This window comes from Myotis brandtii, unplaced genomic scaffold (assembly GCF_000412655.1).
Source record: "Myotis brandtii unplaced genomic scaffold, ASM41265v1 scaffold806, whole genome shotgun sequence".
In the NCBI taxonomy this organism is placed as follows: Eukaryota; Metazoa; Chordata; class Mammalia; order Chiroptera; family Vespertilionidae; genus Myotis; species Myotis brandtii.
This window is the reverse complement of record NW_005371249.1, coordinates 736,775-753,091: the sequence shown is the minus strand read 5'-3', so window position 1 is coordinate 753,091 and position 16,317 is coordinate 736,775. Positions and strand designations below refer to the sequence as shown.

General features: G+C 39.4%; 1 protein-coding gene across 2 annotated transcripts in view; it reads left to right on the top strand.

Moving 5' to 3' along the window:
* The window catches only part of ZCCHC7 (zinc finger, CCHC domain containing 7), a 198,287-nt gene extending 185,371 nt beyond the window's left edge, over positions 1-12,916 (top strand). For both annotated transcript variants that reach the window (XM_005883936.2, XM_014531506.1), the window contains exons 7-9: positions 8,290-8,385; positions 9,853-9,970; positions 11,861-12,916. In XM_005883936.2, coding sequence (XP_005883998.1) covers positions 8,290-8,385; positions 9,853-9,970; positions 11,861-12,297 — 651 coding nt within the window. In that variant the 3' untranslated portion in view covers positions 12,298-12,916. The remainder of the gene's footprint in view (positions 1-8,289; positions 8,386-9,852; positions 9,971-11,860) is intronic.
* Positions 12,917-16,317: the final 3,401 nt, after the last annotated feature.

Below are 16,317 nucleotides of genomic sequence, written 5' to 3'. Positions count from 1 at the left end.
GTTCTGCTTAAATGTCAGATTCATACCATTAGGTCCCATTTTCAACTAATGGGCTTTGACTATGATGGCAAGTTTTTGATTTGGGGTAACATTTTCTTGAGAAATTCTATTTGATTACTTGGGTAGGATTGTTTTTTAAAATATATGGATATTGAGGAGATACTTGTACTGTTAGCTTATTGGAAAAACTTTGAAAAAATAAGATTCTCAAGCATGAAAAGCATATGGCTTTAAGAGGTGTGAGTACAAATATGACATGCAGAAAGACTGGAGCTGAGCTCAGTACTTTACTCCATGTTACGTTTGGTTGTGAATACATTTACATCAAGTGCTTTATGGACTTGCTTTTTAATATATGTTCATATAACACTTTGGATTAATAAATAAAAACATATTCTAGTCATTAAGTATATGTATGATTATAAAAATAAGTACATTTTGTGGTCACGAAAGTAGAAAATTCCCTTTAATTAGTGAAATTGATTGCATATCCTGTATAGTAATGAGCTTCAACAAGATGCAAGTCCTCATTGGATCAAAGTCAGTTTAGATAAGGGCAGCTCAAGGTCACAGAGGGAGATGCCCAGCAGGTTCATTTGCATAAAAAATTACTGTTAGAAATAGGACACTGAGGCAGTTCTGGCGTTTTGATCTCTTGGCCTTTGTCATGGAGATTCCTACTAGTGAAGGGAGTAAGGCCAGTGTCCCAGATAATGATTAACTGTTTTAATGGCATTCATTCATTCATTCCGCACTAACTACTCATGCAGAAAAAAGGGTTATGTAAAATGACATTAGAAGAAAATCATTTGTAATCGTTGCATCGGGCAGCACTTTGAGGAGACATTAGAAGTAAATCCGTGGCGTGGTAGGCTTATGCTTTATCTTCTGATATTTACTGAGTTTACTGGTGCATGAAAAGCTTTCAGCAAGAATAGCAGATGGGATGGACCTTTCATAGGTAATGCTATCTCCCAGGTTATTACTTCTATATATTGATAGTAAAGTAATCTCTAAGATATCATCCTACAAATATAGATTATTTAAATGTCTGTAACAAAAAAAAAAGTGAGAAGAAAAGAAAAGAAAAAGCTGCTTTCATAAATAGTTCATTTGGTATCCATTAGGTCAAAGTCTTAAGGTAAATTTTTTAAGTTAAAAAAAGTTCTAGTCCAGTTTTCTCAGTAGTTATAGTTTTGGCCTATGGACTGGCAAGGGCTTGTACCTCGTTTGCAGGCTCAATCCCCGGCCCCCATCTGGGGCGCGTGCAGGAGGCAACTAATCGGCGTGTCTCTCTCACATCGATGTTTCTCTCTCTGTGCCTCTCCCCCTCCCTTCCACTCTCTCTAAAAATCAATGGAAAAAATATCCTCGGGTGAGGATTAACAAACAAATTTAAAAAGTTCTAAAAAACAACATTTGTTCCCTACATTTAACTTTTTGTCCACAGTACAAACATGTATGACAGAACCCTGAACTTAGAGCTAATCAGTTGACACATTCTGCTTTAAATTGGACCTTTACTGTTAATTAAAAATGAAGACATGCTCCAAGGCAGAAGTATTGAGTCACAAATTTGTATTTCTAACACTTTAAATAGCTGTAAGATTTTTGTTAGATCATAGTATGAAAACTTGTCCACTGGAAATCATTATTGAGTTTTCAGTATTGTATTCTAATATAGAAATGTTCTCTAATTAGGTAAGATCTAGGCTGATTTCATTCCTATTAAGTCCTAGAACATGATAGTTTATTAAAATGAGAGTATGTAGATAGCGTTTGTCATGTCATTTACTAATTAATTATTGTGAAACAGTTTAGAATTTCATAGCACAATATAAATACGGTTGCTATTTTTATTAGTAATAATGGAAGTTTTTAACTAGTGACATTATTCAGATGAATGAACACCCAAATGTTTGCACTTCATCCACGGGCATAAATGAACAGTAAGGCTAAATTTGAGGCCTTTTGAATGAGATTACTTTCAAAATAAAATAAGTGTCGACATGAAACAAGCTTTCAAAGTCTTGATTTAAAAGGATCTCTTTATCCCTAGTAATTGTAAAACTGAATTCCTAGTCTCTGTATTAGTAACTCCTTCCTGATTCTGCCAGAGTACGTACCACACTCTCAATGTGAAGTAGAGGAGACCCTTAGGAAGCTGTGTTAATTTATTCAGGCATTTTAATATATAAAAGCATAATCTTAGAGGTTGTCTTTAGTAACTAAAATGTATTGAATGCTCACTATGGGCCATGTACTTTACATATGCATTATCTCATTCATTTACTAATGTTTACTGTCCTGCCAGTGTGGTTCAGTGGTTGAGCATCCACCCATGAACCAGGGGGTCATGGTTCGATTCCCAGTCAGGGCACATACCTGGGTTGCAGGCTTGATCCCCAGTAGAGGGCATGCAGGAGGCAGCCAATCGATGATTCTCTCTCATCATTGATGTTTCTATCTCCCTCTCCCTCCCTCTCTCTGAAATCAATAAAAAAATTTTAAAAATATTTACTGAACTATTATATGCCTGGCCCTGTTCCAGGATCTGGGATACAGCAGTGAACTAAAAACAGACAAATCCCTGTGAGTTGGGGTATAGACCAAACAATCAAGTAAAATATATAGTATAGCAGATGCGATAAGTGCCATGAAGTTTAAGGAAAAAACTCAATGAAGCAGGATAGGATGCTCCAATTGGAGAGAGCTGGCTATTTTAAATAGGTGATCAGGAAGGCCTTACACAGAAGATGACATTTGAGCCAAGAGATGAAGGAGTTCTCCATGTTTATCTGGCAGATGGAACAGCATTTGGATACTTGTAATTTCCCAGGCTTAGGCAATAAAGTAAAGTCAGAGGAATTTTGGAATCTTTATTATCTACTTACTCACCAGCTACTTATTGGGCACTTACTATGTTCTAATTCAGGCGTCAGCAAACATTTTCTGTAATAAAGAGCCAGATCATAAATATTTTAGCTTGGCAGGCCATGTGGTCTCTATCATAACTATGCCCCTGTAGCATGAAAAGCAGCCACAGATAATCTGTAAACAGATGTGCCTGGTTGTATCCCAATAAAACTTTATTTATAGACACTGAATTTTGAATTTCATATAATCTTTGCATGTTGTGAAATATTTTTTTAGCCATTTAAAAATGTAAAAACTATTCTTCCCTTGTGAGCCATACAAAAACAGGCAGTGGGCCAAATTTGGCCTGCTGCCCATAGTCTGCCAATACTTATTCTAGACTCTTGGCATAGGGGTGCACAGTGGATCAAGCAAAGATCCCTGCCCTCATGCACCTTACATTCTACCAACTCGGAGGTAGATAATAAACATAATAAATAACCAGTTTAGTACACTAGAAGGTGAAATAGGGAAAAGGTGGGTCAGGAGCACTGTCGCAGTATTAAATAAAGGTGGCCTTTACTCTGAGTGGAGGTGATAGGAAGGAACCACTAGAGAGTTGTGTAGTAATGTGACTGTCCCTGTGTTCTATACTACTGAGGAGAAACCAGAACTGCTGTAGAGGTATGGTGGCCCCTCCCATGAGGAAGTCCCTGCTCGTATCCATAGCAATCAAATTCCATGTCTGGATTCCCTGCTAATTTGGTTCTCACCAGCCTACTTCCTCGCTACTTCCTGATTCATCTTGTTTATTTTTTATTTAAATTTTTATTATTTCTTTAATATATATTTTTTCTTTATTGATTAAGGTATTACATTATGTGTCCTCATCCCCCTGTTGCCTCCACCCCCCACCCCCTCATCTTGTTTTTTTGCATAGGATTTGAGCCAGTGGAATCTTTTATTCCAGTGAAACAAAAATAGCATATTTAGCCCTAACCGGTTTGGCTCAGTGGATAGAGTGTCGGCCTGCGGACTGAAGGGTCCCAGGTTCAATTCCGGTCAAGGGCATGTATCTTGGTTGTGGGCACATCCCCAGTAGGGGGTGTGCAGGAGGCAGCTGATCGATGTTTCTGGCTCTCTGTCCCTCTCCCTTCCTCTCTGTAAAAAAAAATCAATAAAAATATTTTTTAAAAGATAGCATATTTACCTTCTCATCAGTGAATCTAGAAATCTTGCCTCAAAGATAAATTGCCATATATTTACACAAATGAACATAAATTAAAAAATTTATAAACAGGTCAGTTTTTCAGAGAACATTTATTATTTGGGAGTGTGGATTGTTCTTTCTGTGATCGCTTACAGTCTGCTAACAGTTGCCAGCTGGTTATTGAGCACCTACTATTAGCTTCAAACTACCTGCTCATGCCACGTAAGACCCAGCTCCCTTCACCCTGGTTTACACAGCTCTCAGTTATCTGGTTCCATTCTACCTCTAGAGCCTCCTTCTCTGCAGCTCTTCCTTCACCTACTACACTTCCCAGTTTACAGATATTTTTCAGATACTGAAATATGCCCACTTTCGTGCTTTGCACTACCTGTTCCCAATGCCGTATGCCTAGAATGCTGTTTCCCCAGTCACTGAATACTTGTTTTTTCTTTTTATACGGATTGACCATCCCAGTGAGAGTTTCCCAAAACTCAACCTAAGTCACCACCAAAGACTCTCATTCACATAACATTTATTACTATCTGATTGTGTGTGTGTGTGTGTGTTGTGTTGGTGGTGGTTTTATTTATCAGTCTTCCACCTGGAGATGTGAGCAATGATTTTTGTTTTGCTCACTTCTCAATTACCTAATCTTAGAACACTAACTTGCATGTATTAGGCACTCGGTATATTTTAAATCAATTCATGAAAGAATGTGTATATATGCTCGTGCCCCGTGCCCAGCAGTGGTGGAGGTATCCTTGGACTTGCATTCTGCTCTTCTCATCCCCTTCCCTTCTCCCATACACAGTCTAGTTTCTTTAAAAAGTCCTCTATGTTCCATTCTCCAGCATCTTTTCAACTTGCAGTGAACCCACTACAGTCAGACTTGTGCCCCAACCCCTCAAGTGAAACTGCTCACAACAGTTTCCAGTTGCTAAGTCCAATGGATTTTGTTTGTCTTCATCTTACTTGACCCATCAGTAGCTTTTGACAATTTCCTTGAAACATCATCTGTTCTACCTTCACATTCATGACACGGTCTCTCTTGGTTTTATTTATTTCTTTTAAACAACATATGCTCATGGTTGCAATTTTATGTCACAATCAAGTAACATACTTACCTTTTCAGATGAAAAAAATTATTTCTCCTTAATAATTTCCTGTCTTCTGGTGCTCTACTACCTGAACTAATGTATAAACCACTATAATGAGTGGTGCGTGCATAGTTGTTAAAATTGTATTTAATGCCTTTTAGCTGGTCTTAATTTATGAACCACATTTTAAATTGGAGAATACAAGACATTTGTTGGTTATGTTTTTTATTATGTCCTAATTGATAATAGCTGAGGTTTTAAATTCCATTTTGTATAGCATTTGTAGTCATTTTTAGTAGAAAAGATCTTTCAGGTTATTGTCATCCTCCAGTATTCCGTTTTAGGAAATAGGAGCTAAAACTAAAGTTGTTTGAAGAAGATTTTTATAACCCATGTTTTCCTGTGTCAAGAAAATAAAATCTCCACAAACCACCTGTTTGCCACACTGAACAGCAGCAAAATTATTTGGCAGACCAGCACTCTGTTATAGGATCCCAATAAAGAACATAAGAAATAAACTTATCCAAGTTTAATCTCATCTTTCCAATCTCTCCCCCCCACACACACCCCAAAAAACAAAACAAACAAACAAACAAAAAACCAGGGTTAGGGGAAGGACAGATTGGTTTTTCTCCTTTATAAAGCCCCTGCTGCCTCCGGGGTTTTGCTCAATCCATTTTCTCCTTTCTTTCCTCTGTTTTCAACTTCTCCATCTCTGCTAGCTTTCTCACAGGTTCAGGTCTCTCCCATTCTAATCACAAACTTCACCAACACCCCCACTTCCTCCTGGGGACTACCTTTTCTTATTCTGCTCCTTCTTATTCATGTCTCTCAAACTGACTGTCTCCTTTCCTTCAACTTTTATTTCATTTTTTTAAGATTTCTTGTTGTGAAATGTAATATACATGCTGAAAAGTGCATAAAACGTGTACAATTTAATAAATTAGTTCTATAACACACACTCAAATTATATAACACCACTATGTTCAAGAAATAGAAAATTGCAGCTACCCCAAAACCCTCTGTGCACTGTTCCCTTCCTCCAGAAATATAAGCATCTTCCTGGCTTTGTGGGTAATGATTTCTTTGATCTTCTTTATAGTTTTACCACAAACTCTATCATTTCTCCCCCGACATTGGCTCCTCCTTCTTTTCTGAATCAGTTGTTGGCATCTTTTCACTATTCAACCTGTTGCCTTCGACTTTCTACCTTCCCACTGATTCCAAAATTCTTACAATAAGTTATCCATGAACAATTATAAATCTAACAGATGTTCCTTAGTTCTAATCCCACTAGGCCTCTGCTATATTTGACTTCATAGATCAGCTCATCCTCCTGAGCCTGCTCTCTAAGGTCTGTGACCATATTCTCCGGTGGCTCTGCATCCTTTAACCTTTCCTTCTCTCCCCCTTACATGTTGTTAATGCCCAGGGTTCCGGCCTTAGCTCGCTGCTGTTCGTATTGGCTGTGGCGACCCTGTTCACTCTGGTCAGTTCTACCTCCACTGTTGAGCAGAATGCTTTCAGATCTAATCTTTAGTTCAGATACGTTTCCTAAGCTTCATCCTACGTAGAACCTCCTGGTGGCCATCTCCACCTAGAGACTCAACATCCAAGGCAAACTCCATCGTTTCTCCCCCGACATTGGCTCCTCTTTCTTTTCTGAATCAGTTGTTGGCACCACTACCCACCAATTCACTCAAGATAGAAACCTGGAAGCATCCTGATTTCTTTTCTTCATTCCCTCTTATCTTTTCAAATTTCAAGTAATACCAGTTTTATTTTCGAAAAGTACCCAAATCTATTCCCTTTTCCTTATTCTTTTTTTTAAAATATATTTTATTGATTTTTTACAGACAGGAAGGGAGAGAGCTAGAGAGTTAGAAACATCAATGAGAGAGAAACATCGATCAGCTGTCTCCTGCACATCTCCTACTGGGGATGTGCCCGCAACCCAGGTACATGCCCTTGACCGGAATCGAACCTGGGACCTTTCAGTCTGCAGGCCGACGCTCTATCCACTGAGCCAAACCGGTTTCGGCCCTTATTCTTATTACTCTGTAGTTTGGGCCCTCATCACCTCACCTGTAATTGGCCAACAGCCATTTCATTGGTCTTTCTCCTACATCTAACCTCCTCTTGCTTATAGTCACCCTCCTTATAGCTACAAGCCAAAATGGTTTTTCCAAAATGCAATTCTAACTACTCTGCTCCCACACTTAAATCCTTACACATAACACTAGATAAAGCCCAAGCTCCCTAACATGACTTATAAGCCCTCCATTTTTTGCCATGCTTTCTCCAGCCTCATTTTCCTTATACCTGGTCATGCATCTTTTTGTTGTTGTTAATCCTCACCAGAGGATATTTTTTCCATTGATTTTTAGAGAGAGTTGAGGGAGGGAAAGAGAGAGAAAAAGATAGAGGGAAGCATTTATGTGAAAGTGCCATACCAATTGGTTGCCTCACACATGTACTCCAACCAGGGCTGGAGATGGAGCCTGCAACTCCAGTGTTTGGGCCAGCACTCTAACCACTGAGCACACCGGCCAGGACCTGGTCATGCATCTTATGCTTTGTTGGCAGGTTTGCTCTTTCTTAGTTTCATGCCATTGTTCATGCTGTCCCCTCTACCAAGGATTATCCAGTTGATTTACACCTAATTCTTTGAGAGTAAATTTAAAATTTGTATTTCCAAGAAAGCTTTCCCTAACTGCCTCACCCCATCCAATGGTGGGTCTGTCTTGCCACTCCATTAATAGCTGTACATGCTTCTATCACTGTGTTTACGTTGTCCTGTCATTATCTATTTATATGCCTGTCATGTTCTACGAGCCTGTTATCCTTTTCTATCTGGGATACCTAATACCTAACACAGTGTTGGGTATAATGCTGAATGGAATGAGGTGTAAGGAAGGAGAGGAAAGCACACATTGACATTAAGAATAAAGGAATTGTTATCGTGTTACACACTTTACAGAGTCATCTGAAGGTGGGGTCTCTACACTGACTTCTAGAAGACAATATTTCTAAGGACTCTCTTACCTAAAAAGAGCTTTTTTAGAAAGAATGAGGTTTTCATTTTCTTCTAAGTTTAATAAAACCTTACAAATATTCATGTTGCAGACTAAACCTGGACCACCCAAAAAGCCGAAGACTCCTTCTGGACAATCAGCCTTAATGTATTGCTACAACTGTGGTCAAGAAGGCCATTATGGACATGTAAGTCTGAGTGGCATTTGGGCATAAAGCATTCTGTTGTCAGGAAGCGATTGATGAAAGATGAACTCAAAAATAATGTAATTCTGAATGCTTTCTTTTTTAGAAACTAACATTCTAAAGTGAGATTTAATATAGTTTCAACTAACGTACTTCTCTCATCCCTGCCAATTATGTTCCTAAATGTATGTATGTACCAGCTTGATCAGATGCTTAGAATTACAAATCAAGTATATAATGCCAAAATTATGATAAATTAAGTTAAACTTTATATGGATTTTTTACATACTTTCTTCCTAAGAGGTATTCTAATTTTTCTTCAATACTTAGCTAAGAAGTATTGAACTCGCATAAATAAATTTTAGGCAAGATGGCAAAAGACAGAAATGGGAACGTTCCAAAGGGAAACCTCTTTCAAAGAAAAGAAAGATATTTGGTTTCAGGCATGCTGAATGGATATATGTCACAGGTCATGATTTTTTTAAAAGCCTACTACATAGGTGTATTTAGGCCAAGGATATGGATTTGGAAACTATCAGGCATGGGAAGGTCAGAGTCATGAGAATAGGGAGCTGTCCTAGGGTAATGAATGACAGGAGTGATCTGATCTTGAGTGGGGGGAATTGAAGAGATGAGAGGGTTCCGTTGGGGTGTTTCAAAATCACCTAAGACAGCAATTCTCAACCTGTGGGTCGTGAACAATGAAAATACATCCTGCATATCAGATATTTACATTACGATTCATAACAGTAGCAAAATTACAGTTATGAAGTAGCAACGAAAATAATTTTATGGTTGGGGGTCACCACAACATGAAGAACTGTATTAAAAGGTCGCAGCATTAGGAAGGTTGAGAACCACTGACCTAAGAGCATTTCAAACTGGACACAACCCACCACCACACTGCTCCCCACCATAAGAATCAACTGTTTCCCCCCAGTGAGTATTTGTTAAAATAAGCTTACAAACCACTTGTGTGGTAGGAAAAAGAGCACAGAGCTAAGAAGTTACACCCACATCTAGGGTGTAAATGTGAAGGGGAAAGAGAGGGGGGAAAGCACTTGATGAAAGGCTGTTAAAGAGACAAAGATGCATAGATCTAATACAACATAAGGCCAAATAAAATAAACCCTCCAACAGGTATGAGGCAGTGCAGTAGGAACCTCTCCTCTTCCTCCCAGCCATTGCTGTCAACTCAGCCTGGGGGAGTGGGTTGGCAGGAAAGATTGAAAAAAGATAAGGTTTTCATAGGTAAAGAAGTAAGAGAAGAAAATTCAAGTCTGAAAAAATACTTGATTGGATGTCAGGCTGGGTGATCCTCCCAGTGTCCCAGCAAGACCACAGCCTGCAGCCAAGAATGCCTATCAGTGATGTGGGACTCATCTCTACTTACAGTCATCCATAACCTCGCAAAAAGGTTGTTAGAACAGTATGCCCTTGTGACATCCTAATTTCAAATACAATTTGCAGGAATGTACAGAAAGGCGAATGTTTAACCAGACCTTTCCAACATCTCCATTCATCTACTACTATGATGACAAATATGAAATTCGGGAGCGAGAATACAGAATAAAACGAAAAGTAAAAGGTATGTTGTTAGACTTCTTGCTAGATCAACTTTGCAGTAGTTCCCAAATTTCTATTTTCGCACTGTTTTTACCTGCTTTGGGGGTCATTGGTTAACACAGAAAATGTTTTTAATTACCATGGAAACTGGAATTTTCTTGATCTCCAGAAATCAAGTACCCACTTCAAAAATCCTATGTTGTGCCCTGGCTGGTGTGGCTCAGTTGGTTGGAGCATCATTGCATACACTGGAAGGTCATGGGTTCAATTCCCAGTTAGGGTACATACTCAGGTTGCAGGTTCCATCCCTAGTTGGGGTACATAACCAATGGAAGTTTCTCTCTCACATCGATGTTTTTCTCTCTCTTTCTGTCCCTATCCCTTCCTCTCTAAAATACATTTTTTAAAAAAAATCCTGTGTTGTAATCTATTCCCAATAAACATTTTTCTAACATAATGATAATTTTAGAAAATGTCCAGAAAGGACTTCTATCCATATATGTAGGCAGAGTTTTAAAGGCTCTTTGAGATTTTTCTGTTTCACTAGTGATTTGTTCCCCCTTTGTGTAGCTCTAGTAATTTTCATAGAAAGACAGGCATCCCTACTGGGTGACTTCCTGGAGCTTCCCCAAAGAAGTCATTTCCTATCGGCCATGAGCTGAGCTCCAGGTCCATAGCCACCATCTGTGGCTTCTTTATTTTCTGTTGCTATAGCATAAGGTTCTTTCTCATTAAATTATCCTATAACGTAAGCCTGTTTTCTCTACCTCTGTTCTTTCTTACAATATACTTCAAGGTGGTTTGCCAATTATTTGTCTTGCTTTGGGGACAAACAATTCTTTGTTTTTCAAGTTGACCTATACATTGTTGATTCTTTGGGCCTTTTTTGTTACTCTTTTCCAGATTCTTTTTAAAACATTAAAAAGAAATGCACCAAAATGTCGTCTCTGGATTAAAGGATTATGGGTGCTTCTGTTTTATTTTCTTTATGCTTTTCTTTAGTTCCCAAATTTTCTGTAATGAGTGTTTATAAGTTTTATAATCAGAGAAAAACGATTTAGTTTCCTTGTTAACTGGTTATATTGACAGCTCTGCAGCACAGATTCACTTTGAAGCTTGCTGTGATCCATTGGAATTTTCATTTTATGCCGAAGTGTATAAGTCATTACTTATTTTTTTCTCTATATTCCAAAATTCATTTTTAAATATATTACTTTGCACTTCATTTCATTTGGAGGGGAGGCACTTCTTTAGTCTCTGAAGATTCTGTTGACATGGTAATTTTCATCCCTTACTGTAACCTCATCTCCCACCTACCCTGTCAGAATCACAGCTATCAGATCCTTGTAGTGAGAGCCAAGTCCTAACAAAACATAACATCAGATTTGCACAACTACATACTCAGTCTCCAAGCCAGCGATCTCTGCTCTGGAGGAATAATCTGTCCACTTTGGCATCCACCTCTAACTAAGTACTGTGGCCAGACTTTATCTTCAGGGTGTAATTGAAATATGATATGAGTCTGTCAATAAGACTGTTGTGCATCTCGCTTAACCTTATTATCAAGGGCTGTCCCTTGAATTGGTCAGACATGTCTTTTCTTCAGGAAGCTAGGATGATGACTGCTCTCGCTCGCCCTCATCTGCACTGTTTAACCTAGTTAGATTGTATTGAACAGAATGATTATCATTGGACTGCTGGATGTTCACTGTTAGCAATCAGAAATGTATAACTACAGCCATAAAGTTCTTGGTGAGTGACTTTTACTTTAGTAAGGGCCCTTGAGAATGCCCTATCGTTAATGCATTTAAATGTCTGGCTTCCCTGTCTGCTAAGTTATTTACAGACTTAGGAGAGTTCTGCATGGACTGTCTTGCTGCAGAATATGCAAAAATACTTTTATATTTTCCAGAACTCCAGAAAAATGGGGAATTTCCAAGGCAGTTCAAGAGGCCGCATATGAAAGCAGCAAATCAGAGGTCCCATCATGACATGAAGAAGAGCCACGCCTCAAGGAGAAACACAAGGTGGCCTCAAGAAAAGACAGAAACCCAAAAAGAAACAATGAGCAGGAACAACAGAGAGCGTGAAAAGCACAGGAAGGCCGACAGGTGTCATGACATGGATGAGGACTTTCCCAGAGGCCCCAGAACCCACTCTTCCCTGGGCACCTTCAGAACCCAGAAGCCTCACAAGTCCTTTCACCACTCACACCAGCACAAGCCAGGAGAAGACAAGCTGCCCAGAGAGGGCAGGCGGGGCAAGCATAAGAAGGAGCGCCGCGGGGAGGAGGAGGACGATGATAACTTATTTCTTATTAAGCAGAGGAAAAAAAAGTCTAGACTGTGAGGCAGCTGCCGGTTTGGCTCTCCAGCATTTGTCTGCTCTTCATGTCTACAGCATTCTGCCAATCTTTTTACTAATTAAAGTGAATTTTGTTTTGTTGTTTTGTTTCATCTCAGCCATACCCTAGAGCTACTGAATGAAGACCTTGCAGATCTGTTCTCTGTGTCCAGCAGGTTGTTAGGCGGGAAAACAAAAATAAACTCGGACTTCCCCTGATCCAGTTCATTTTTACTCAGAATCCTACAGATTGGAAGAATTAACCTTTTCAAGAGAATTTTTAAAAATACTTTGAAAAAATTAAAGCTCATCAAATGTAATTCATCTTCAGTGTGCATATGTAAATTAAGTCCTTGCAGGAAGAGAAATCAATGCTAACATGAAAAATGCATAGATCTTTTTCATCATTACTCTTTTTCTAACATTGGAAAGGATAATAGTTATAAATCTAAGCTTTACTGGCTTCTGAAGCTGGGGTCAAAATCTTCCTTTGGTCAGAGCATCAGGGATGAACAATGAAGGCGTCGTCACTGAAGCCCTGAAGAAGCAGGGAAGTGGGCTGTTGTGAAATACAGGCAAGGAATCCATCCAGTGTGAATGTCCCAGGACAGATTTCCTGAAACAAGGGAAAAAGAGTCCTCAAAACTGTTGATGTCATCACCATGAAATAGTTTCTACATTTCTACCATTTCTACAGCCACACTTCCAGAGAAAGAGTCCTCAAAACTGTTGATGTCATCACCATGAAAGAGTTTCTACCATTTCTACAGCCACACTTCCAGAACACTGTCACGGCTATATAGAGATGAATACTGCCCAACTTTTAAAAATTGTTTTGTTTTCATGGGTTTTTTAACTGTATAGCTATACAGAAATTTTTCTACTTATGAGCTTTTGTACTTAACAAGGCCTAATGTTAGAATTGGAAAAATAAAATGTCTGAAATAGAGTAAATAAATGTGTCTGATGTGTAAAAAGCCAATGAGAGTTTGGGCGACAAAGGGCATACTTGGGTTGGACAAGTGACTAAAGTTATAAAATCTCCAGTAACTAGGGTTAGTGTGCCCTTGTTGCCCAAGCACTAGCTCTGTGCCAGAATAAAACAAGGTACACTAAGACAGTTTTATAATGTGAGATTCTTAAGTTCGTCTTTGTGAACTACACAAACTGCCAAATATCTGGTAGGATCCGCTCTCTTGTCTTTCTGGGGAAAACTCTCTCCTCCCAAGTCAGCTCCCGTGTAAATTGTAGGCCCACAGTCTTCCGTCCTCACCTGCCCTGTGGCTGCTCAGCTTGCTGCTAAGTGTAAGGGTTCATTGTGTGTTGGTGTGTGGCGTCCTCACATCAACTGGGAATGTTTTGACCCTAAGATAAGTGACCAGAGTCTTAACACCCTGAAAGTGCCAGCGGCTCCATGGAGTGGTGTGCCTTGAGAAAACAGGCATCATTCCTCCAAAGGACCAGAGCAAGCATGGTGTGCCTGGCGTTCCTTCCGATCCGAGGGCCTCTGCTTTCAGGACAGAAATGGGATTGCCATTCTGTAGCAGCTTCCATACGTAGAAGATTGTTTGGAGAAGGGAAGAAAGGAAGCTTTTTCTTTCTATTTGTTTCTGCACATTCTCTTATTTTTCCTCCCAACTGTATATTTTTTATAAGAACATTTGTTCTGGGGTATAATTTATCCTTCAGGTCCATGCATTTATAGGCAGATACGAAAGGATGGTAAGGAAAGGCCAAGCACAGAGGCACATTCTCTTATTTTTCCTCCCAACTGTATATTTTTATAAGAACATTTTAGAGTAGACCATGTGTTCTGGGGTATAATTTACCCTTCAGGTCATGCATTTATAGGCAGATACGAAAGGGTGGTAAGGAAAGGCCAAGCACAGAAGAGCCTCTGCTCCATTTCCTCCTCACGGTCCTTGGCACCTGCTTACAGTCCGCAGTCAGCCTCCTCACACACTGACTTTCCGTACAAGAATGTGGAGTTTAAAATATGCGGCGACTGGACAATCAAATAAGACTTTAAGTCTTAAAGAGAAGAAAAGCAGATGTCCCGAACGGTGCGGAGCCCTGTGTTGCGAGGATGGAGAAGACTCTAAATGTCTTTTGCCTCTGGACCTGTTTTGATTAGAAGCAGCCTGAGGGGCTCCTTTTCCTGGGTTCTGGCTCGGTTCACATTTGGCATTTTTAGAATTGAGCAGAGAGGCACCACCTCCCATTGTCTCAACGGAAAGCCTGGCTTTTGTGGGCCACACCGTGCCTGTTACTTCAGAACCATGCTATTAACAGTGCCTCTTATCAGGCTGTTTATTTTTATGTTTTACAAGGAGTACATATTCATTTGGGGGTGGGGGGCGGGGAGGTTAACATAAAATCATACCTGATTCTTCTACCCAAAGATATGGGTAACATTCTTACTATCTATCCTCCCATATGTTTTTTATACATACATACATTATTTTGTAACCTGTTTTTATACTTAATAGTGAAAATATTTTCAATCAAATATATATCTACATCTTTATTTTTCATGGCTCCATGATATCCTATTATGTAGCTATATATAAGTTATTTAATCAGCTTCCTATTGCTGAACTTTTTGGTTGTTTCTAATTTTTATTAGTTTTAGAAGAAAATCCTTCTACATACACCATATATTCTTCAATTATTTCATTGTGATAAAATAGAATTTATGGGTCCAAAAAATGCATCTATTTCATGCAAGGTTTCATACATATTGCAAATTACATTCCTGGCAGCCTGCTCCCACAGTAACATGGAATATTTTCATTCCTTTTTCTTTTTGCCATTTCGATGGGCAAAGAAACGTTATTTGTTAATGCTGCAGTGAAAAGATTGATGTGGGCTGTGTTTGTGTGAAGAGAGACAGGGTTAACATGTCAATAATCTGTTGATAAAAGATATGGAGAGAAGCTTCTCATAAAAAAAACAACTGGAAATTCTTCTGCCAACAAAAGATTCCACACAAAACAAGACAGCCTATTACTCTGTCCTCGTTATCTTGATCCCTGTGTGGTTGCCTGTGCCGACTATTCTATCCACTGTCATGACCACCCCAGCCGGTATGAATCCTCCCCTCTTGGGTATTCTTATTGCCTTCTAACCAACAAATATTTGCCATGGACCTTTTTTATGCTGGTAGTCTTCTTGCTTGAGGTTGACTTTAAGAGAAATCTCAAGCCTCAGGGGCTAACAAGCAATTGAAGAGACAAACACAAAAATGAAGACCTTGCCATACAGTTAAGCAGTGGCGGGAGGAGTTGAGGGGTAGGCAGGACCTCTCCTGGCCAGGACTTCCCGTGGGTCTTTGTAACAGAGTGTTTTCCAGGTTAACAGAAGTGGAACAGCCCTTCAAGGACAAGGAACCCTGTCAGTAAAGGCTATGAAACAGCAAGGATGTGCCCCATATTTGTTTACTGAAGCCATGGTAACAAGTCACTACAAACCAGAGGGCTTAAAATAACGGCAATGTGTTCTTACAGCTCTGGAGGCCGAAAGTCCAAAATCAAGGTGTTGGCAGACTTGGTTCCTTCCTGACCTGAGGGAGGATTCATTCTTGCCTCTCCTAGATTCTGGTGGCTGGTGGCTGGTGGCAGGTCTTGGCCTTTTGGGCTTGTAGATGCATGACTTCAATCTCTGCCTCCATCTTCTCTCTGTGTCTTGGCTTTAGGGCCCACCCTAAATCTAGGATGGTCTGATCCCAAGATCCTTATTTACATCTGCAAAGATCCTATATCCAAGTAAGTTCATAGTCACAGGTACCAGAGATTAAGACTTGGATATAACTTTTGAGGGAACATTGTGCAACCTACTACACACCCCAAAAGCTGTAAGAAGAATTGCTTTACCAAGTTGCACTTGTTTTAATTCTCTGAGCCTTTATTGGGGTAATGCAGTATTTTCTCTTGTTATTTTTCTCTCTGAATTTCCATTCTGGTTTATATGTTGCTTAAGACTATTGTAATTATTCCTAATTTCTGATCTTGCATATATCCTTATACC